The 25,328-nt window shown below is 34.8% G+C and overlaps 2 protein-coding genes across 2 annotated transcripts in view; both read right to left on the minus strand.

Moving 5' to 3' along the window:
• The window catches only part of LOC142342638 (DNA-directed RNA polymerases I, II, and III subunit RPABC3-like), a 569,350-nt gene that overhangs the window by 518,750 nt on the left and 25,272 nt on the right, over window positions 1-25,328 (minus strand). The window lies entirely within an intron of this gene.
• LOC142342636 (solute carrier organic anion transporter family member 4A1-like) lies at window positions 5,695-14,717 on the minus strand. Its single transcript, XM_075394063.1, has 3 exons — window positions 13,404-14,717; window positions 8,596-10,123; window positions 5,695-6,316 (listed from the first exon to the last, which is right to left on the minus strand). Exons 1-3 carry the CDS (start codon window positions 13,827-13,829, stop codon window positions 6,195-6,197), a joined length of 2,076 nt encoding a protein of 691 aa, XP_075250178.1. The 5' UTR covers window positions 13,830-14,717; the 3' UTR covers window positions 5,695-6,194.

The raw sequence follows: 25,328 nt of genomic DNA on the forward strand, positions 1-25,328 counted from the left end.
CGCTTATTTTGGGACAATTGCGTCAGTTATGCATAAATCTAATCGCTTTTGACGTTCAAAAAAACTTTCTAAAAACTAATTACGGAGAACTAGTTGCCTCTTCTTGGTCGATATGTTCTTGTGGTACATATTATAACTTTTTTACCAAATTATTCTCTCATGATTCTTAATTTGATCAAGTTCTTGTTAACTTAAGTTAGTTTTACTTCTCGTCTACTGAGGAAGTGACTTGTTTACGCAACCCACTTTTAGTTTATTGCTAATCTTGAAATTCAGTTGTTCTTTCTGTTGAGCTGACGCACAAAACTAAGTTGAAACGCGTCAGGTTTCCATTTCATCTAATAGCCAGGTGGTATCACAAAAACATTCCGCACTAATCTCGATTGTAACTATTTCACCACTCTCTAGCAGAACTGGAATTGCAGACGAACTGGAATTGCAGAACAGCACGAACCATTCCAATTCTGTTTAATGCATCGCAATTGTCTCACGAACACTCCATTGCCAAAATCGGCGCATCACATGGCGCATTCAGCATCCAAAGGAGTACATTCCTCAGGATTGAACCCTTTTGGGATCGAATCCAACTGGAGAACATGTAGTTGAACAAGCGCCAAAAGATTGAAGCTGCTGGAATTCTGTCTGGAGATTGCACATGAGCTATTTGTGACAGAGTAGGGCCGTTTCATTGTCGTATTTAAGTCTGGGTGCGGAAGGTCGCCAAATATTCGCCCCAACGAGTCAAAATATGATATCGTCGAAATGACAACCCGAGAATTGTCGGCACTACTAGATGACATATTCACTAAATAACGGAACATCACATTTGACCGATATGTTTTTCTCATTCGTAAACAAACAAAAGAAGGAACCTAAAAAAATTTACGGCTGCTTGCCGGAACTGTCGCTGAATTGTGACTTCGGATAGCAAGCACAGTCCATCATCCGTGACGTCTTCATAGATAAAATGTTGTATGGAGAAATCCAATGCGATTTGCTTAAACAGACTACAACAATTACAAAAGCACTCGAATTAGCAAAAAATATTGAAATGGGGATGCAAAATCAACTCAAAAATCTCTGTGGCATCTGCATACACAACAGCTTCTGAATAAATTTTTTCGGTAAATAATTTTCAACGAAACTACAAAAACCCATGTAACAATTATCGATAGCCGCAACGAAATAATTATAGAAAACCAACTAACTGCTCAAAATGTGGAGATTTTTGGTCTGCATTTCATCGACAGAGTTTTTTGGCACAGTGCAATAACTGTGCGATAAGGAATTTGCTAAGGTTTGGGGGAAAGTAAATTTGAATGGAAAACCAAAGCTCAAGTAAATAATGTGGACGATGACAAATATGATACCGCAACTGTTAGAACATCAGTTGATGATCAACTCAACGCAATCAGCGGTAAATTATTGAATCAAAATGATTATGAGGCGAATTATGACTCAAATTATGACAAAACAGAGGACATTTCTGTAGCCCTCATATCCAGCAACCAAAACTTGCGTGAAGTAGAACCTGTAAATCTCCAAGTACAATTTTGAAGTGTCGAAACGAAGGCATTGGTGGATTCAGAAGCGTTTGTACAATAATTCACAAAATGTTCACCTAATGCATTTATCAACGGAGATAAGCATAGCTTCTTAATGAAGACCCCTACAACACATGACCTAAAAAAATTTTATGAAAAAATTAAAACTGTGGGCGTAATTGTCACTTAATTAGGACGCAATGATTGAAATGCTGCCATTGTTAAATTAACTGTAGTTGAAGGTGGTGATCTGCCTATTAGTGTCGAGATCCATTCAACCATTAGGTTTCTCCGTGATCTAATCAGTACACATATAAAACGTTAATCAAATACAAAATTCTATCAAAATACAAGTAGCAAACGATTTTCCAGATCTCATCTCTCATATTGATAAGTCAATCAAACACATTGTCAACTCAACATTTCACAAAATAATTAAACCCAAATCCAAAGGGTTGCCGTGCTCCTATTCATCTTCAAAGTTTCGTTAATTTTGAATATCAAAAACTTGCAGACAAAACCCACATTACAAAATTAAATAGTTGCTTACTTCACGACGCTTAGTTTGAAATACGCTTACAGTGAAACAAATTTAGACCCGTAAACTTTACGCCATCGCAACGCCTAAATAGTCAGCTGTTAATACACTGATAAATATCGTTTTATAGCAGGATTCTATGGCTTGAGTGATATGCTGGCAGCTCTCTAATAATTAACTACTGCACTTTAATAGCTTTTAAAAAAAAACATTGTTTTTGGATGATATTATAATTGTTTGTCGAGGAACACAGAAGGATCAGCTAAACTTATTTTATAAAAGTCTTAGAAAATTTGTCGAAGACAATCTTAGAATTAAACTTCAGAAATGCCATTTTCCAAAAATGGAAATCGAGTGGCTCATCTACAAATTTAGTCAACATGGTATGTTTCAATTGATATCAAAAATATAAGCAATTTTAAACCTTTCGCCACCTAAATATCTGAAAAAGTTACGATCATTCTTAGGTTTAGTTCATCATCTAGGAAGGTTAGTCTCGAAACTTCCACAGTTACGTATCACCCACTACATCCAATTTTAAAGAAAAATAACAGGTTTAACTGGAATGATCATTTAGAAATACATTTCCCACATATAAAAAATCAGATTGCAAAATCAACAGAAAACACTCACTATAACCCTACTTTGGAAAAACGGATCAAAAGCGATCCTTCTTGTTCTGGATTGGGGGAAGCATAAGAACAGCCGTCAACCAGGGGAATGCAAACGGTAGCATTCGCATCACATTTCCTTAATCAAAATGAGAAGAGATAGCGTCCAAGAATTTATTTCTCAGGAGTCGTCTGGTCAGTTGAGTAATTTTAACACTATTTCTCCGGCAAATCTTATACTGCAATTCCTGGTCATCGCGCTATATTATCAATTTTGAAGGAACATCAATAAAAAAATTCATGCAACAGTCGATTGACACGTTGGATAGAGGGTTTACCACCTTTTGATTTCACAATTGAAAAGTCCCGGTGGAAAAATGAGACCGGTTGACTATACTTTGCGCCAACCAAATCGGAAATTAAAAGTTACTATCGAATAAGACAATGAATGAGCGGTTGCCACAGTTAGCCGAATTTGCAACGCTATCGTACCAGTTTATACAAACATTTCCGAATTGCCTTTAGCCTATAACTAACGCATAAAACAGTTGCTTCATTCCAATACTGCAAAAGCAGCGTTTTTCCAATAATACTAAAAATCAATCATGAGATCGGCCAATTTAAAACCCGCTACTCCTCCCACAAAGTCAGGACGTGTGGCGTTCCAGTCAATGCCAAACTCCAACGTCAATGTTACCCAAATATCAACGGAACAATACTCAACTGCCATAGAGATGTCACAGTGGGAATCTTTGAGACAAATTTATCACAGTTGTTCAATAAAAACTTCTTAGGCGCATTGACAACAATGGATGCTGTCCTCAGAGAATCTCGAAACTGAATCCTACGAAACGACAAACAGCGTCATAAGGAAGTTAAACTTTATCTGCATTCACATTCAGGTAGGGATCTACACGTCCGGCTCAATTGACCATAGAGTGGCAATTACCATGTCCATTCAGAAGAGGCAGTGCCAGAATCCCTCCATATGACCAACCCTGGAAGCTGTGAGATAATATCCTTTGGTCAAAATGCATTTTGGACTCACATGCATTGGGAAATATTGAAGAGGGGTGCAAAATGAAAACCCTGTACCAATGTTGGTAAGAATCCTAAACCTGAAATACCCGTATAAGAGTGGAAACCGCTAAAAAACTGTTCAGTACCAAATGCAGAATTAAAAATAGCATTTGGGGGATCCATATTAAAAGAAAAGGGACAATATCTTCCTTTCCTTGCATGTATCGATCAGTTTCAAAAGTACCCGTCAATAAAATTTTTTCGATTTGCAAATTGCCCTAATGTTGTCAAACTCTTAGAAAAAAATGTATAGATACACGGAGAACATCGAAATTTTCGTTTAGACTAAGCAAGATTCCTCATTGGAGCAAAATTTAAACGTTCAGTAAAAATGGTAACATAAATATATTTACTGTGCCAATTTATTACCACAGAGCAAGAGGACTAATTGAAAGACCAATGCAAATGATTAAAAGACAATTAGGTTCGATGAAAGTTGCATAAATACCAGACACATTCACAATAAAATCTTCAATAAATGTAGATCAAATAGGCATCTGTAAACAAAACACTACAAAATATCACCTTTCAAAGCACTTTTCAGTAGACAATCAAATACACCACTTATTGATATAAGTACAGAACCTAAATGATAAAATTTATCTCGTAAAATAATTGTAAGCCATTACTTAGACAATGATAATGTTCCCGTCGCGGATAATCTGGACGACAGCGAATAGAACACAGCAGAAAAGGCAATCTCCTGATTACGCGGACACAAGTTTAATAAGTCCGAAGGTAAAACGGCCATAAAAAATAAATTTTTTCATCGCTTAATTTTGCATCCAAAGCCGTCAAACCTCATACCAAGAACAAAACGGTCACAACGAGACTTGCAAGGACTTTTTGAGACTTCTGCCGCAGGCTCAGTGGTGTCCCGTATTTCACCAACTACATCTATAATCAAGGAATTATGCGTCACAGAAGTACATGTGCGAAACAGCGACATCGCAAAATTTGGCACGCAAACTGAAAAAAATACGTCACTGCGGCAATAATCACAAACACGGCCACTATCTAATGGAAAAATCACGGAACAGAAAATCAGCCAACAATTGAAATTAAAGAAAAATACAGAAAGAAGGTGGTAAAGAAAAAAAAAGCAAGAAAAAAAGTACGTCATCGGGAGCTCGACTCTACTTCCGGGGTCCTTCCGCAAATTCGAATATTCCGCAGTACATGGCAGCCCGCAAACCATCAAAACGACAGCCGCTATGCCCACGTCGCAATGTCAAATGCAGCTTCATCGTCCTCTGCTCAGTCTACTCCTGCAACCTCAACAGGAAACAGTCAACGACGCGCCCCGGATTATTACGAATATCACAGGCAGAGAAAATAGTTCAATCACTGAATCTGATAACAAAGGCAAGGCAAAAAGTCCCAAACGTGTCAATCCATTAACTGCATCTGTATTAAGAAATTGTCAAGACGTCCTGCTTTGGAAACAGAATTTATTAGAACATAAGAGTCAGTTAATGGACTAAGAAAAACACAAAAAATTTTAAACAAAGAAAAATACAGAGTTTTAAACAACTACCAAATATAAGAGTCAAAACAATTTAAAACTGATGTTAATTTAGTTCACTGTTCATTCCTTTCGTCTTTCCATGTAGACTATTTCTCATTAGATAGCTCCATCAAGTGCAGTTGTTTAAAACTTTGCATATGTTGCTATTACTCCGAATTAGGAAAAGTCATACTTTTCCATCATGTCTTGTCATTCCCCGATTCGGTCAAGCTTGATTTTATCAAACGTCGGGGTCTAAGCTTGGGTAGTCTGTGGTTAATCTTTATTATTCAACCTCATAAAAATATTCAATGGATTAAACTTAGTTTCTTCAAAAGAACTAAACAATCTAGAAATAATTCAAATTTTTTTAAATAAATTTTATGATAGAGCTGAAAGTTGCACTAAAAACAATTGGTTAGACAATTTTCAATTTAAGGAGACAGAATACAGTAAAAAGGAATGTTAATAAAAAATATAAAATCTGTACACTAGAACTGAGATTAACGACTTTAGAGGCATACACCCGATACAGATCAGGTATTGAATGGTACAGACAAATCAGTGCTGGACAATGGTTTTATTTCATAAGGTGTTTAGTTCGAGTTCTTTTATATCTTACTCTGAAATCTTACATGTCTAATTTCACATCAAGCAGTTTACCATTTCTGATTCGCTGACTTGCGCTTGAAACACGCTCGTGCAAATTTTAAAAAAGCCAGGTCTCTGCCATGGAAGGGGACGTGACTCCAACTCGGTCACATTTCTGGCTTGCATCTCGAACCGCTAAGCGGTTCTCAATTAATGCCAAGATATCCTCAATGTCTTCATCAGAGTCACCTGACCTATACTGAAAATTATCCAGCACTGATTTACAATGTCCGTCCAGTAGCGGTTGAATGTCAGTTTACGGATCAAAGTGACGTGTTGATTTGCAATTCGTGTGGCTTCAATTCTCTAGTCTGATTAGGTGTCAGGTTCCTGTTGTTACCGTCATTGATGTCATTTCCATACTTTTCACCCATTTTCGAATTATCTAAATGGAATCACTAAGTAAGTAAGTAAGTAAGTAAAAAATTTAGTAAGTAAGTGGGAATTCAGGTCAAAAATGATAAACCATTATGGTTCTTCCTGGTAAAGGGCTAAGATAAATAACCGTGCTAAAGGCTCAATCTATGAACAACTTTTAGTTAACAAATGCGTGAAATCATTTTTTAGGAACATTTATCAATTCAGGGACAAACAAAAAGGAGAAAAAAACAGATTGAAGACTGACATAATTTGTCAACAAAATTATGTCACTTTGAACTTTAATGGGTCATGAAATGGTATTGAGAAAAACTAATTGTTGTCCTGATTGTTCTTCTTTTCGTTCTCAAAATGGGGACTATTTTCTTCCATTAACTATACCACACCCCAGTTTTGTGGTTTCTTACATAGGTTTTGCATCCTGCGAGCAATGAAAATGAAAAAGATTGACAAAATTCCCTACACAATTTTAATTGCTGGCTCCTCGAGCCGAGGATTTTGTCTAAGATTTGTTGAAAATTTGGTGTAGAATTTCGCTGAAAGCGCTGGAAATAAATTTATTAAAATATTTTACATAAATAACTACTTATTGTGCTGCATTTCCAACGCATTTGTTACATTATTATGAAAAAAGCAAGCGAATAATTTTCTACGGTTTGTCCGATCAACTTTCTCAACACAATGAGTACATTTCTTACATATCGATTGAAACTCTAGGCGAGACTCACGCCTCAATACTTTTAATACTAGCTTGTTCTTTTTCTACTTCAGTGAACTGAATTATACTAAAATTGAATGAAATATCGACAAAACAACAAAAACAACAAAAAAAATGCAATAAATCCATTTTATTAATCTGAATTTTCAGTATCTGAAAAAAATGCATTGAAGTTGCAAGCTAGAAAACAGCTAGAAAACGATGAAGTTGAGGTTCTTGGTTCACCAATTAAAATGGGAAAAATATTCTGATATTTGGCTGACATTTTTATCAAATGTGTAGATTTAATGTAGATAAAAACAAAGCGCTAGCTTAAGTATCTAAAAATTTTTCAGTTTATGTAAAAAATTGGTAAATAATAGGCTGATTTTTCTTAATTTATTCATCGAAAATTGTCAAAACTGACGTGATTTTTGGCACATGAAATTGAATTTTTATCACTTTTGGTTCACTTTTTTTGATAAATTACACTTATTCAGCAAATTTCTTACAAAACTATCCACTCATATCTACTCTGGTACTTTGTGGTAAAACTCCAATGTTGATTGGAGCTTCCGTATGAAAATATTAGTCCAAAGAATTGCTGATTTAAAAAAATCAATCTTAGCTTTTGTTGGTAGAGTTAAATTTGTTTCAAATAATTTGAAATCAAAAAGAAACCAATTACGTTCCTCATGCTGTGCAATTAATTAATTTTTACTAATGTTTCGACTCAAAAAATTGAGCTACTAAAGATAAAAATCACTTCCCGCTGGTAATTCATTTGCTGTGCCAAAAAGGGTTCAATGAAGCTGAACACCATTGATTCTTAATTTTTAACTCTGAAACTACATTTTCTTACCTAATATAGAATGGTGTAATCTAATCGGAAACTTTTTCATTATACTAAAAATTTTATTCAAACATTGATACTGACAATTTAAGCTATGAGAAAGTTTTGGCTTTGGCACATTACGTAGCCGATGTCCGAAAAGTCAAGTACATTTTCTCCATTTTGTCAGTTATTTTCAAGACCCACATTTTAAGATTAAAGTTGTTCTTGGCAACTAGTGACACTAAGCAAATTTAGTTCAAGTTTGCTTCAAATTTTTGCCCTTTTCCACGTTCAAAGTTTCTATTTATTACAATTAAAGAAAGCCGAATTGATCATTAATTTCAGATATATCCCTGTTGACGCTAACTGTGGATTAGGAACAAAATTAGCGGTTTTGAGATTACCCGTAGCATTGTTCAAAAATTTGGTGTTTTAATTCCCTCTCAAGCTATAACTAATAAAATTGGGGCAATAAACTGTTAGGCTAATTACATGCTCAAAATGGTTTTGTTTCTGCAAAAAGTAAAGTTTATTGAAATTGCCTTTTTTGACATTGGCCGCGTAATGCAATTGCTATCCACTTGTGATTATAGCTTCCATTTCTTGCATTTGCGCGCATTACACTGAAGATAAGTCCATTTTAGATTTGCTTTATCATCATTTTTGTGGAACTCTACCACCAATTACTTTCAGGTAGTAAAAGTATTGACTGATTTCAAAGCTTATCATTTTTTTAAGAAAATGACATCATTACCTTGCGGCACACCATTTGTCGAATCGCTGACATTGTTATTATTCGACATATCCATAGATTTTTGCGTCTCAATTGCTCCCATTTTTTCATCAATTTTCTCGCCACTTTGCAACTTTCTCTTGAACTTGTCAAACAAGTAGGCTGCCAAAAAGAAAATTGTCATCAAAGCAGAGGTCACAATGCAAATAGCTGTGAACCCAGCAGCAACCGATTCATCGTATCTTAAACATGCTCCTTTTTCTCCATCATTGTGAATTTGCCATAACGTACATTTACTATCAAACATGGCGCCGACCACTAAGGTCGCAGGGATAGTTCCGAATAATCGTAAAAGGAAAACATCCAAGCCGAAAGCTAACGATCGAAACTTCGGCTCGACTGATCGGTCCAGTGCCGCTTCAGCGGCCGGCAAGTTGAAAAATACCGTAAATATTGCAATAACAACAAACATAACGAGAATATAAAAATTCGAAGTACTGCAAAATTCTGAAATTTCACAAGAACCGGATGTTAATTCGGAATCGGTGGTTGAGTTATAACATGAACACGACGATAATGTTTCGTTTTGACATCCATAATAGCACGGGCTGAACAAAATTGTTTTTTTGTCAAGGCAATAAGGCTTGAAATCGTTTAAATTACATGAACAACTTGTTACGTCACAAGTTCGGCCCTGAAATGTAATGACGTCATTTGGCTCAATAATTTCACCTTGTCCGCAACTTACAAAAAGTCCGAATGTTGAACAGAATGTGACAAAGGATGAAATAAAACAGAAAAGTAGCAACTGGCGAATTGAAAATGAACATACTTTTGGAATCAAACCACCTACAATTAAGGCTACAGTTGCCGATGGTATTAGTATATAGCCAACAGTTAAAGCCGCATCGCTGGACGTAAGATTAAAAGTAACTTCCAGTAACTTTGGGCCAAAACTGGACATAGACGCCAGCAAAAAGCTTTCCATCGAACCAGCAAGCGCAACGCAAATTACGATCGGATTCTTTACAATGTAAATAAAGCCAGTTTTGAAGTCGTACCAGCTTATTGCAGTTTGCAGTTTGTAATCCTCGTTTAGAGTTGTGGCGCCGAAGGCTTCGTTCACTTTTTTCCTCCGGATCGTTTCAGATTCCGGGAACTCGTAAGGAAACCCGCCTACTGGAACCGCGATGAAAAACAACCCTATGGCACTGAGCACGAACCCGATCCAGTAAGCTCCGATAAAGTTTGTATTTTCTGTTAAATCTTCGTACTGGCTATCCGTCATGTTTTTATAAGCCTCAGATTGTTTCCGGACATCGTCAAATGGTAGGGAGAGGAACAACCCGCCAACTAAGAACCCGCATCCTGGACCTACAACCCCGGCAAGGGTGAATATGGCACTGTAGACTGGAAAGCTTTCGTGGGTTACATTTTTGTCTAAGTAGTCGAAGGTGTTGGTCCAGAGGGGTCCAAATCCAAGACCCATCACAATCATACCGATGTAGAAGAGAGACACCCATCCCTTCAAATTCGATTGGCTTTCGATCTAAAAAAAAAGTATTTTTTAGAAAACTAATGCTGTAATTTTTAGTGCCCTGAAATAAAAATTGGGGGTCAAGGAAATAAACCCCCACGGAAAAAAAAACACCTAACTTTATTGTAGGAAATAAAGCCTCACGGAATTAAAACCCTATTTAAAAATTTAATTTGGTTGTGATAATTTAGTCGGTTGTGATAGTTTCATATCAATACCGCTAATGCAGGGCCATGACGCGCGAGGCATGGCCAAACGCGCTAAATGCGCAGCTCTTTAATAGTAAAGTGGGGTTTATTTTCTATCTAAAATGAAGAGGGGGGCCCGTGGGTTTTCTTTCGCAACTGAAAAATTGGACAACAGACGTTGATTCAAGATATCTGTTCCTCGAGTGCATCTTCAACGGGAAGGGGGAGTATTCTCGAGGGTATTGTTGAGCGGTCAAAACTATGAACGGCCGATTTACATTCAAACGGTCAAAATTATAAACATCGATTTACTTAAAACTGGCCTTTTCAACTGAATTGTTAAGAGTTCTTAATTACTATACATTAGAAACTAAGCTACTATAAATTTCCAACGTTGGAAAATAGAATTCAAAGTTTGAGTCGTAACAAAATAACTTTGTGAAGCTCTGCTCTCAAAATTTGAATTTGATTGAGTCGCTCCTACACGAGAAGCAAACTGATACATTTGTGACGGCTTCCAAAACCGATTTTGAACAAAAAAAGATGGCCATTTTCTGATCTAACAGTACACCTGCTTTAAAACACTTAACTTTTAAAATCATTTTTTTTGCTGCCATGTGTTTACAAACAAGATTTACAGCAAGCTTCAAATATTTGCTAGGGATACATTTTTCACACTTGAATCAATTCAGCGAACAAGCGCGATAATGGTTTGGTAGTCAACTTTTCCTGAAAATTGAGTAGGAATTTGTGCTGTAACTGAACATTATTAACGCAACGATAATGCACTGAAAAGTTTCAACAAGCGGGTCTGAAGAAAACTGATGAAAAGATTGTCGCATCATGAAAATTGATCGCAATTTCACAATTCGCTTATTTGTATTTTGGGTTACAACCGCTGCAGAGCATCAGAATATTAGCGGAAAATAAAAACTATAGAGCGCCCAATATTACAGGTTCACAGTGAGACATCATTTTTTGACAGGAACTTAATCGTGTCAGAACTCAAAAAGATCGTGGACTGCTTCAATTTTCATGTCATCAGATAAAAGTTCTCAATATGGTTTTTGGCAGAAAAAAATAGCTCTCCATTGGAAAAAAAATTGACTAAAAATTGCAACATGAGTAATAAAAACTCAGCTAAACTCCAGTTCAAAGTGTTTACTTTATACGCAATTGAGTCTTCCACGTGCCTCAAAGTAAACAATTAAAAAGTGTAACAGGTCGCAAAAACTAAACAAATTGGCCGTTTTGTTAAAATCGTACAGTAGTTACAAGCTCTCTTCTAAGAAAAATGGCATTGCGCGGACTAGACTTTAAAACACTATGGTACCAAAAAGCTACGTAAAGCATGATTTCTACTTTTTCAAGCATGATTCGTGCTTCATAAGCATGATTTGCGCTAAGGCGTGAAAAAAGGAGTGAAATTTAGAAGTTTTAAGAGAAATTTCATTCTCCTTTTCTCCGCTTAAACAGAAAAGATGGTTAAACCGCTTTGTTCTTTCATCGTTTGCTAAGTTGTCACGCTACGAGATGTCGGATTGTCATGGTCTAAAATACAAAAGCAACTCAACTTGAAGTCTATTGATGTTTTGAAAGATCATAAAACCTCACTGGAGCGCATTAGAGTGGCTCATCACGCTTTCTCTTGCTACGATAAAATTTCCAGTGGTACGTGGTACACTTAGACGAATTCTAAAAAAATGGCGTTTTTTCAAGAAGTGCTGCAAAAAAAGTCAGTTTGAGGAAGAAAAGGAAGTGTTTTAGTTCAAAATGGTGTATCAATATGCTAAAGAAGCCGTTGTCTTTCTGGCAGAATGTTGTTTTTAGTGATGAAACAAAAGTTCGTATCTCCAGCAACGGAACTGATCGAGTTTTTCGATGAAACGGAACGAGATTTTTCTGAAAAAAACACAAAAAATTTGAATTCGGACAAACGATCACTTGTTTTTTTTTGAAAATTTACGAAGAAAAAAATGCATTTCGTGGACATTATTTTTCAACAAGATAAAGCTCTTGTGCATAAATCGAAGACTATCGGCAATTTGTTACAAGAAAACGAGTGGAAGGTACTGGAATGGCCAGCATACAGTCCAGATCTGAAACCTATTGAAAATTTATGGGCGATTTTGAAGCAACGATTGCAAAAACAGACAGTTTTTGGGAAAATTTAGAATAAAAAGTGTATGAAATTTGGAATGAAATTGACCCAGACGTCGCGTCGTGAGAAAACTGACCTATACCTAAACTATACCAAATGTCTGCTAGACGTCAAAAAAGCTAAAGGTGTAGTGACGCGTTATTAGAGAACAAAATTTGAACTGAATATGTTATATTATTTGATGTTTGTATTGCTTTTTATTGTATTGATGTTTTTTATTGTATTTGATGTTTGTATTTTATCTTTAGGTGTACGTAGCTTTTTGGTACCATAGTTTATGGCGAAAATACATTTTTCTGATTTTTAACTGGCCAAAGTAAATTTTTAAATATTTTTGATATACTGTGATTCTCAAATGAGTATTGTTTTTGCAATTAAAATGTGCTTGTTTAGCGCTGAAATGCTCTGTCATCTTTACTCGGGTTTTTCAATAGTTTTGGCTGCTGCTAGAGCGCGGTTCAAGCTGCGGTAACTTTAAGATTCAAAAGAAAGTGTTACCAACGTTAAGTGAAAAAAAAATCTGTTACTATATGAAACTTTGCATAATGGTTTACAAATTTTTATCTTCCATGAATGAAAATCACTAAATGAATACCATTTTGCATGTTTTTGAATGAAAAATATCAAAAAATATGACACTTTTCTTGACAAAAAGAAATGCAATTCGGCTAGGTAATAACATTATGAGAATGTTGGTTTAAAAACGGTTTAAGTTTCCTGAGCTATATTCAAAAAAAACTTGACAGGCTTGACCCAAAGGCCTTAAAAGACCACGATATGCATAGTCAAAATTAATCTGTTTTTGAGTTATCTAACGCTCAATGCTATTTTTGCTGCTGAAAAATGACAATTATTAATTTTCATAGCGAAAATCATTAACAATGCAATTATGGTCATTGGCCAGGTTCAAAATTCATTATTAGGTTGCAAAACAATTATATACCTCTTGTGATGTTCCGCAAAAACCAGACTTTGTGACTGCACTCTCTTTCAAAACATCCATGGTCGAAGGCTCATTAATCGTCACCAAATGGGGCAAAAACATAATGAACGCCCCAGCACTGCTAATTAACAAACATGAACCCAATATTCTAGTTTGAGACATTCGACCTCCAAAATACGCCAGAGGGATAACACATAGAAGACTTCCGATGTCATAAGACGATGGGATAAATCCGACTTCTTTCGACCCGACTCCAAATCGGGTTTCGATAGAGGTCAAGGCGACATTTACAAATCCGTTAATAATTGCTCCTTGAAAAAACGCGGCTATTGATATTGCGATTAAAAAGCCGACTCGTTTGTTCACACGTTGAAGGAACCGGGGTCGCAAGGAAAACCATCCGTAAGCAGTAGTGATTTTTGTCATATTTCAGATAAATTATGCGAAATTATTCAAAAAATGAATTGAATTTGTTGACTAATACCGGATAAAAATAGCAAAAATCAGATTTATAATTGACATACATAACAATATTTCTGCAGTCGAACTAATTGTTTATACAATAATGGACAACATAGCGGGAAATGAGTAAATATTATCCATGGTTTTAGTCATTCTAGTCCACACGGCGCACAATTTTTGTTAGCTTAGTATCTATATGGAAAATACAGCACAAAATGCTATGAAAGACAAAAACAATGTAGCTTAAAAATGTACAGCTTGCAAAAAGCGAAAACTAAAATTTTTGTTTACTGCTAAAACGCACGCATTTTTGTAAGCTGTATATATAAAATTTGATGTGTTTGAAAAAGAATGGAGTAAAAATAAATGGTGATTCAAAAGTGAATATTCTCTCTGATAGAAAAAGCGTCAGTAAAGTCTGCTCCATAAAAAGAAAAAGCGACTAACTTGTAAACTTGTAGAAGCAGATACAATATATTTGACGCAGTTTTCACCAATTTGACGAACAATTTAAGAGTGCTTTTTAAAATCGTCAAAGGCGGCCAATTTTAGTAATGATACAAGTCAGAGTTTGGTTTGAACACGTAAGCAGGCTCATATTATGCGAAAGTTCGCAAAAGTTAAACCAAAAATTTTAAATTGACATTAAGTTTGCATCGATGATCAGAAAGCTAATTCAATTAAAGCAGCTAAAATTCATTACTGAAAGAAATTTAAGTTTAAAAAAATGTATTGCCTGGAATTTATAGCATTACTTGTAACTCAATTTGCTTATTTAAAATTAAATTTTTCTTTCTCTCTGATTAATTTTTTAAGCAAAAATAAAAGTAACTAAAATTGTCTAAAAGCTTCCGATATACTTGAAATGCATTATGCACTTAATGGTTTGAGTCATAAAATTGACATAAACTCAATTACAGCCGATGAATGCAAATATTGGCGCCGTTGTTTGTGTGCTTATTCATACAACATCATAAATATACGAAGGTCAACGGTTCTACCTAACACCAAGTTTGAGATTCAACCTAAGTTTTCTTGTCCAAGAGCGAAGTTTTCTGCTCAATGTAGTAATATTTGATGGTTAAATATGCAAATGTAGGTTAACCCTGTAAAACCCACTTGAGTATAAATGATGCACTTGGTGTCTGGGGCATGTCTAGAGCTCTTTCGACATAGATACAGATTTAAAAATAGCGTCTGCCTTTTCTTTTTGGAGTAGGTTTGAGTGTATGAGAACAATTCTAACATCAACAAAAGATGATTGACCAGAACAATTATTCTGATCTTAGTAATCTTTTCAAAAAGAAGATAAAAAATCAAGAATTTAAAAGATACAAAATGAGAAACTCAAAGAAGGTATGAAAGTTAATTTCAAAAAAATGTTCTTGAATGAAAAATGTTACCCAAAAATGTTAATATTTCTCAAATTGATCACCAAAAACAGTGAGATCAACTTAAGAAGTTCACAGGGACAACTATAGCCAATGTATGAACTCGAGCCAAGTTTGACTTTCAAGGACGCATTTCACGGAAAGAACAAATGAACATCAAATCTTTATGTTATTGGAGGAATGCGGTGATTTTCTTTTGCAGGGACTGTTCAGAACAACTTGTTTTTTTTAAGTCTTGTGTCTTGATCTTCTTCTATCAAACTGTTTTATAACAGGTTTTTATTTTAATTCATACTTTAAAGACGATTACTCGAGCAAGTCTTGTCCTGAGAGAAAAAGTTCCAACGTAATGGAGTCCATGATGAACATGGATTGAACAAATAGAGCTCGCCTTTATCCCGGATTTTCTGAAAAAGTATTGTTTACATAAATAACTACGGATGTTACGACGCATCTCATCCACAAACTCTAGAAGCAATAAAATCTTCACTGATTCTTTGAACCCCAAAAAAGAAGGCGATATTTGTATAACGAGGGCATCCAAACAAATGTTCCTTTTCCATTCAGAAAAGTTGTTAATATCAAAAGAAATTTCAACAGGGCAATTTGTACGAATTTATTTAACAAAAACATCTCTTCTCCTTTGTTGATCACTCCTGAGCGCGATTAATCAATAAAAAAAATTGATTCAAGAATTTTGTATATTTTGGCAAAAAATGTCTGCAAAAGTTAACAAAATTACAAAACCCTTTAAAACTCCACAGAATCCTCATCTCCCAATGCCAAAATATCCTTTTAATTATAAACAATGCCCAAAAAAACTATTTTTATAATTTAATTGTTATAATCTTAAAATCAACGAACAATCCCCTAAATAAAGTACCGGTCTACAATTAGGTACAAATTAACTAATTAGGGGCAATTCAAGTAAACAAGACGCAAAACATCACAGAAAATAATTTGTTCATCATTTTATGAGGCATCATTCTAAGCGTTAAACTGACCAAAAATGGACGCTAAAGATGAAGTATTTGGGGGTATGTCCCAGCAGAACCAATTAACATTAATCCTTGGTAGACATGAGTTTCAAAAGAAGTTAGAGACAAACACAACTAGGCATTGGGAATGCTCAAAATGGAGCTCCTGTAAATGTAAAGTTACGGCCAATTCTACTGGAAACCAACTATTACCAAAAAAAGGATTGTAATGATAAAACTGTTCACGGACGATTACAAGCAAAACAGATTCACCGTCAAATGAAGGAGACTACAAGAAAAGAAGCAGAATCCACAAATTAATAGGATAATTGCCAGCACTCTGTTACCAATTGGATTGGATGTTGCAATGTAGCTGTCTTTAGCTAAAAGATCTGCAAAAAATTAGACGATAAACCTCCAATAAGCATTGTAAAACGCAGAGAGACGCCAATTCCTGACAAACATTTCGAAGTGCCCGTCAGCCAGGATGCAGCAGAAGACTTATCAAGAACTACAATTGCAGTTGAAGGCCGTTATATCCCTTCTTAAAGGCAATCATCCGTGCATTTGTATTTCTCTGGAAGAAGAACCGAAGTAATTACAGAGTTCAGAATGAAAAAATACTGCATAAATTTAAAACTGATGATGTTGTCTCATAATTAGGTTCAATTGCCTACTATGCCTGAGCTTGTATACATTTATATGAGCATTTTTTAGTGTTATTGAATAATTTTTTGTATAAAAAAGCTTTACTCAAAAAATAGAAAAGCTAGAGAGCTGATAAATCGACAGTGGATTTTCAGTGTGGTAGAGTTTTCCCAATTCCACTCCCTATCCACTGCCAACGCCACCCAGAGATGGTATTGACAGGTGTTCTCGACTCTTTCCCATTTCCTTGTTTCCGATCGTTTTTTAAATCGACTTTGAATTTTTCGAGAAAAAAAAATTAATCACCGTAATTCGGACCGCCGCCGTATTTTCTGTTGCATGCATTGACCACTGAGACAATTGCGAGCCCATTTGCTCAAATGTTGACAACTCCATACATCGGCATACTGTCTAAAAGCAAAAAACAGATGGTTCTGATAAGCACTTAAAAAAATGTTTATAAACTCACAAAATAAAGGAACATCTTGGCTGCAAAACCCAGACGTTTTTCATCCTGCTTTGAGTATCATTTTTCTCAACTGGCAGGGAATTAAATGAGGAAGACGCTCAAACGCTCAAAAAGACATATATTTGTGGTCCTCTGATGTGAAACTTAAAAATATCTGACAAAAAACTAAAATCGAGGAGAATTAAACTTATGTCAAGTAACTTCAAGGCGTTTTAAGAGGTTGTTTTGCACCTAAAGCAAAACATGACGGCCTGATCTGTTTTCTATCTTTTCTGTAGTTTTGAATAAAATAGAATTTCGAACAAATCAGTAAAAAGGTCAGAAAAAAGTACAAAATTTTGTAAAGTTTCTGAAAAGCATTATGATTCTTAGGTATTGGCTTACTAATAGAATTGAAAATAAACTTCTCTGACAGATTCGAAAAAATAGAAATTTTTCTTTAACAGAGACTGACACTTGATGAGCATGGTCCACGTTTTTTTGAGTGTTGGGTTCATCGGGTGTTCAGGAGTTGATAGGATGGCGTCAAAAATTTCAAATAGAATTTTCAGGAAGGAAATGAAGCTGTTTTTTACGGGTGTGTTGAGTTTCAGTAAATCTAGACTATACCGTTTCAATACAATTATTCTTCAGTTATTGCCAACTCAATTTCAGGCCTACAAGATGCGCCCCTAATGTTCAAGTTAATAATTTATGATTTCTTCTTCATAATGGCCAGGAAGAATGAGAGATTTCACTATACTTTATCGCAAGGAAATTTTATTCTATCTTTTAAAATAAATCAATTCCTTTAAAACAGAAAGCATCAATATTGATTTCACAGACGCCTAAAGTCTGTCTTTTTTCTTAAAAAACACTGCAGCTTGTGTTTCTTTAGTTTTTTTACGGGAATCTATTCTTCTTCATCCTGAAGCAATTTGCTGCCTCTTTACCGAACTCGGGGGAAAATTTCCGCACGCGGCTGTCGTTTAGTGAATTCAAGCATATCGAATTATTTTGTTTAATATACAGCCAGATATGTAAAAGAAATTGTTTTTGCTGTCCCTACTCCAGTTGATGTGATCCAGGCCTGAAATGAGGCCATTTCGTTGTTCAGAAGCGCAAAGTTTTAAATTAAATTGGCAATGAAGTGCGTGAAAAGATGTTTGCGTTATATAACGGATATTCCTTTCTAGCAGCTCTGACACTACAACATATACAAATAAACTCATATAAAGTATATAATATGAACATATAAATAAATTTATATATATATATATATATATATATATATATATATACATGTATATATATATATATATATATAATATATATATATATATATTATTTATACACACATGTATATATATATATATATATATATATATATGATGCGCACCCCGATATATATATATATATATATATATATATATATATATATGAATTGTTTGACTTCATATCAGTCTTACAAAAAAGTTTCTTTTCTGTGGAAATAGTCGGTAGCAGTTGAACAAATTCTGTGGAAACCATACAAAATCAAAGATGACACAGAAAGTTAAGTTTTGACTGGTTCTACAAATTCCAGCATGTTGTGGTCAAAGCGCATTTAACTTGAATAGATTGCATGTGCAGTCTGAAATTGACTATTTGGTTGAAAAACAACGAAAACTTTGTCTTTTTTATATGATTATACATTGATTTCTAATTATATGCAAACCAATTTTTACCCTCAAAAAATGTGAATTTTTAAGTAAAAAAAAGTTCAGTGAAAATTGAAACTTCAGTCATTTAGAAAGACTCACTCCTCCAAATAACAACCAAATCTGAGTTTCAAAAAAGCACCATGTTTCCTTCGAAATCAAAACGAAACGTTTAACAATTCCGCAAAAATCATATAGATTGTCCAATTATTGGCCAGCGCAGTATCCAGCGAAGGAAGAACTAAATCAGTACAGCAAAAACCTGCATGAATTCAATCACAACTATTTAGAGGATTCCTGTATCAACACAATGATTGACAAAACTCAAAGATGCACTCAGAGATCAAGATATATTTTTTGAATCGGAAAGAAGTTACATCCAAAAAATCAACAATCACTTAGACAAACTGATCAAAAAGGAAAACCAGCATTTTTGGAAAATGCGGGGATAAGTGCAAAAAATTTTTTGGAACTGATAAAGGAGTAAAACAACGAGAAAGAGTCTGAAAAAAAATTGCAGGCCATCCAAAATATTTATACAATAAGCGAATGAAATTCAATGATCAACGGAAAAGGAGATATCTAGAAAAATCCTGAACGATACCGTAAAAAATTACACGCCTGATTCGTTAAAATTTGTTGAATAACCCAAAACAAAATAGAGAACTCAACCAACTCAATTTTCAAAACCAAACTGCCAAATCGAACACTTTGAAAATGTAACTATAATAATTTCATTAGCAAAAATTCTGAGAGCCCCAAGGAATTCATGCCCAGGATCTAATGAAATCTGCTAAACGCTCAAAAAAAACAGCTGCAACTCGTGCTTCTTTGGTTGTTTTACGGGAACCTATTGATCTTTCTTCTGAAGCGACCTGCTTTGTCTTTATCAAAAAAAAATCAGAATCATAATTAGATTTTATAAAAAATTTGAAAATCTGAGCCGCGATTTGTCAGCTGAATAATATGTCTGCAAGGTTCTTGTTAAAATATTACAAGAACACTATTTTTGAGGAAAAAAACTAACCTACTCCAAAAGTACCTTTGCAAAGGCTTCGCAGCAGTTGATTTCGATACAACTCGACCAGATAGGAATCGCTAAGCAAATTGATGCAGATTAGACTAAACCTCAGTGATTTCACCTCAGGATAAATTAAAAAAGAGGTTCTTCAGAAACAACTCTAGAAAAATTGACAACTCCAAACATCGGCATACTATCTAAAAACCAAAACGAGCTGCTTCTGATAAACTTTCAGCAAAGAAAACATTGATTATGAATCACAAAGCTATGAAATATCTTGGCTGCTTAATCCAGACGTTTTTCATCCGGCTTTAACTATCATTTTTTTCAACTGGCAAGGATCTAAAAGAAGAAGACGCTGACCTGCTCAAAAAAGACAGTTAATCGTGAACCTCTATTGTGGAAACTTAAAAACATCTTGAAAACAACTTAAAATTAAAATAGTGTCAAGTTACGTCAAGGCGTTTGAACAAGTTGCTTTGCACATCAATCAAAGCAGGACAGCTTGATCTGTTTTCAATTTTTTCTGTGGTTTTCAATGTAAAAGAATTCTGATTAAAATCACCAGAACGGTCCAAAAAATATAAAATTCTTTAAAATTTCTGAAAAGCATTAAGATTTCTTAGGTATTGGCTTATTATTAGAATTGAAAAAAACTTCTCTGACTAATATAAAAAAAAGAATTTTTCTTTAAGAATACTGACATCTGACGTGCATAGTCCACTTTTCTTTGAGTGCTGGGGTCATCGGATGTTCAGGATTTGATAGGATGGAGTCTAAAAGTTTAAATAGAAGTTTCAGGATGGAAAAGAATCTTTTTTATGCGGGTGATTTAAGTTTCAATAAATCTATCCCATCCCGTTTCAACACAATAATTCTCCAGTTATTGCCAACTCAATTTCAGGCCTACAAGATGCGCAACCAATGTTCAAGATAAGAATTTATGATTTCTAGTTTTCCTATTGGCCAGGACGTACGAGAGATTTCACTCTATTTTTTTGCAAGGAAACTTGTTTTTATCTTTTAAAATAAATCAATTCTCTTAAAACTGAGAGGATTAATACTAACTTTACAGGCTCCCAAAGTCTACCTTTTCTTTCTTTAAAAAACAGCTGCAATTAGTGTTTCTATGTTCATTTTACGAGAATCTATTGTTCTTCATCATGAAGCAATTTGCTACCTCTTTATTGTACTCGGGGAAAATTTCCACACTGCGTCTGTCGTTTAGTGAATTCAAGCAGATCAAATGATTTTGGTTAATATAAAGCTGCCTATGTGAAGGAACTTTTTTGCCGTCCCTACTTTAGTTGATGTGATCCCGGCTTGAAATGAGGCAATTTTTTTGTTCGAAAGCGCAAAGTTTTAAAATAGTACCTTTTTAATCTAAGAATTGGTGGTAGTCTAAGTGTTAGTCTAAGTTTTGGTGGTAGTGGTAATGAAAAGCATACAAAACTGTTCGCAATATATAAGAGATATTCCTTTCTAGCAGCTCTAACACTACAACATATACAAATAAAAGTATATAAAGTATATAATATAAGCATATATATACATATATATATATATATATATATATATATATATATATATATATATATATATATATTTATGATTTGTTTGAATTCATATCAGTCATACAAACGTTTCTTTGCTGCGGAAATTTATATCTTCGGCAGCAGTTGAAAAACTTCTGTTGAAACTCTACAAAATCATAGATTGCATAGAAAGTTTTGACTGGTTCTACAAATTCCAGCATGTTGTGATCAAAGCGCATTTATCTTGAATAGATTTTATGTGCAGTCTGCAATTGACTATTTTGGTGCAAAACAACAACAGCTTTGTTTTGTTTACGTGATTTTACAATGATTTTTAATTACATGCAAACCAATTTTTTACTTTCAAAAATGTGAATTTTTAGATAAAAAACAGTTCCAGGGAAAATTGGAACCCCAGTCATTTAGAAAGACTCACTCCTTCAAATAACAACCAGTTCTGAGTTTCAAAAAAGCCCCCCATGTTTCATTTGAAATCAGAAAGAAACGATTAACAATTCCGAAAAATCATTTATATTGTTCAATTATTGGTCAGCGCAGTATCCAGCGAGGGAAGAACTAAATCAGTACAGCAACAACTTGCAGGAATTCAATCACAACCATCTAGAGGAATCCTGCATCAACACAAAAATAAACAAAAACTGAAAAGAAAAGCGAAGAATGCTCAAAAGTGCACTTAGTGCTCAAGATATAATTTTTGGAAGGTAAAGAACTTACATCCAAAAAATGAGCGATCATCTAGACAAACGGAACAAAAAAGAAACCAGCAATTTTGAAAAATGCGGGGATAAATGCGAAGACTTTTTGAAAATGATAAAGGAGTAAATCAACGAAAAGGAGTCTGAACAAAAATTTCAGCCCATCTAAACTTTTTCAACAATGAGCGAATGACAGTCACAGATAAACGAAAAAGACATATTTAGACAAATCCTTCACGATACCGCAAAAAATCACACGCCAGATTCATTAAAACGTGTTCAATGACCGAAAGCAAAATAGATTTTCAAAACCAACTGCAAAATCGAACAGTTTGAAAATGTATTTATAATATTTTCATTAGAAAAATTCTGAGAGCACCAAGGAATTCACGCCCAGGATCTGATGAAATCTGCTAAAAGCTCCAAAAAAACAGCTGCAACTCGTGCCTCTTTGGTTGTTTTACGGGAATCTATTGATTTTTCTTCTGAAGCGACTGGCTTTGTCTTTATCGAAAAAAATCAGAATCATAATTAGATTTTATAAAAAATTTGTAAATCTGAGCCGCGATTTGTCAGCTGAATAATATGTCTGCAATGTTCTTGTTAAAATGTTACAAGGACACAATTTTTGAGAAAAACTAACCTACTCCAAAAATGCGTTTGCAAATGCTTCCCAGCAGTTGATTTCGATACAACTCGACCAGATAGGAATCGCTAAGCAAATTGATGCATATTAGACAAAACCTCAGTGAGTTTACCTCAGGATAATTTAAAGAGTTTCTTCGGAAACAACCTTAGAAAAATTGACGAAATCTGCTAAAAACTCCTCAAAGAAATACCGAGCAGAATTAAAGCTCCAAAGTGTCTCCTCACTTCTAACTCAATTATGGATTCGCATGTTACACTTTGAAAGATTCGTACTTTTGAAAAAAGCGCAGATAAGAACAGCCCAAACCAGAAAAAGGAAGACCAAAGGCTAAAAAAATGTTAGTCCAAAAGTATTAGGCCATTAGTCTTACCCAAAAAATAATTGGCAACATTTGTGAAATTATCGTCAAACATCATTTCAACGCGCATTGTGAAAGACATAATTTATTGGGTAAAATAAACACCGATGCACATCACACGACCTTATCAAGCATACTCAGCTCGTAAGTGAAGCTTTCCTGTGCTCATAAAAGGTCGGTATAATGTGCTTGGATGTCAAAAAGGCGCCCGACCCTGTTTGGTGCCCTGGATTCATTCACAAACTACAATCAACGCGGCTGGGGATTTCAGTCACTCGGTGAATATTTTTTTCTTGTCACAAACTAAAATTCTTGTGGAGACAGATTCTGTTGTCCGTTAAGTATTTTGACCGGGAGCTTCAGTACCTCAAGGAAACGTAATTTCTCCAATTTTCTCCCTCAAATACTTTAGTTTATTGCCTCAATTGAAATTTCAGATCTCACAGACCGCTGTCAACCTTTTCCTGTACTACAGATCGTGATGAACAACCATAGAAAAACCTCTAATCATAATTGAATACCCACCCTGAGTGGTGTGACGCACTGAAAATCAAAGTTAATCCCAACAAAATTCAATACATGACCTTCAAAAGAAAACTTTATATAGAGAATCTTTGCTCAAATTTAACAGAAAAGTAGAACCCAGAGGCTGAACACTATCGCTAAAAATTTTGAGTATCACTTCATCCCTCATCTGAAGCGGAAGGATCACATTAATAATCACTCTAGCAGAGGGCTATACCAATTCTCGAGACCTAGAAATCTAAACATCAAAAAAGAAAGTCAGCTTCTGATATGTAAATCCTGGATCCTCACTCTCTTTTTATACTCCAAAGCCTGTTGGATGGGCGGAGCCCTAAAGAAAAAATACAAAACATTCAGATTTGAGTCTTATGAATTTGCCTAAAAACCCCAAGATGGTACAAGGTCCGCAAATTTTACTAAGAAGCAAACATGAAATTGGTCAGCGAAATGCAAACCAATTTTTCAAACTGGTACATAAACCGGGCTATTAAACTCAAAACACAATCTGTAGTAAAACAAATATACCAAAAACTACAAAGCCTGAGCAACACCTGCAAAAAGACACCTGACCTCCTTTTTTTTATTAGAAATGAATTGTCATTAGGACTAGAGACAAGTGGCGTAAATAACATTTCAAAGTATTGGAATATTGAGACAATATGCGAAACGAGCGCAACGGCACGCGTTAATTAACAGAAGAGGTAGGATAAAACTTATGAACGGTTTAAACTTAAACAAGAAAAAGAAAACAAAACGGGAACATGTCAGGTTTAACTATGAAAAGAATTACGAAATTTATTACAAACAAGCAAATATTGGCCAGCGAACGAAGAAATTCACAATACTACACCTCAGAACAGAAGCGAAGAGTTTTTTAAACGAAAGAAAGGTGTACTTACAATAATGTTTCGGTTCGAGAACCTGCCAAATTTCATTCTTTATTCATTTTTTTTCATTCATTGTCTCTCCTATTTTGAGTCAATGCGAAACGGTAATTTGAGTCAATGCGAAACGGCACGGTGCTTAACAGCGAGAACTTAGAGTCAATAGCTTTAACTTACTGCAGACGAGTCCCCACTCTCTCAGACCATCGCTTTACTTTTTTTAAATTTTTCTGCCTTCATTGCCTACACTCAAGATGCTTTTCTGGTCATCATACAAGCTGCAAGTATTTGGCCAACGTTTTAGTTTTATAAAATCAAGCCGCATTGAACTAGCTTTATCTTGTTCAGCTCAGCCAGCCGCTTAATTTTTGTAGATTCAAGACTGAGCTGAGCAACAAACACAAAAACAATACAGAAGCAAACTAGCGTTTCACAATAATACTCACTCGTAATTAAGATGACAACTTGCGAACTTCTTGCAGATTTTTCTCAGCTAAAATTTGCTTGACGCTCCAATGAATTACAAAAAACTAAAGCAAAAAACTATTAGGTTTTATGCTACGCGCCGTTTGGTTCAGTTCTTTTATTGTGCACGTCAGCGTTGCACTTTT

The sequence above is a fragment of the Convolutriloba macropyga genome, chromosome 7 (genome assembly GCF_964194025.1).
Source record: "Convolutriloba macropyga chromosome 7, txConMacr16.3, whole genome shotgun sequence".
Taxonomy (NCBI): Eukaryota; Metazoa; Xenacoelomorpha; order Acoela; family Convolutidae; genus Convolutriloba; species Convolutriloba macropyga.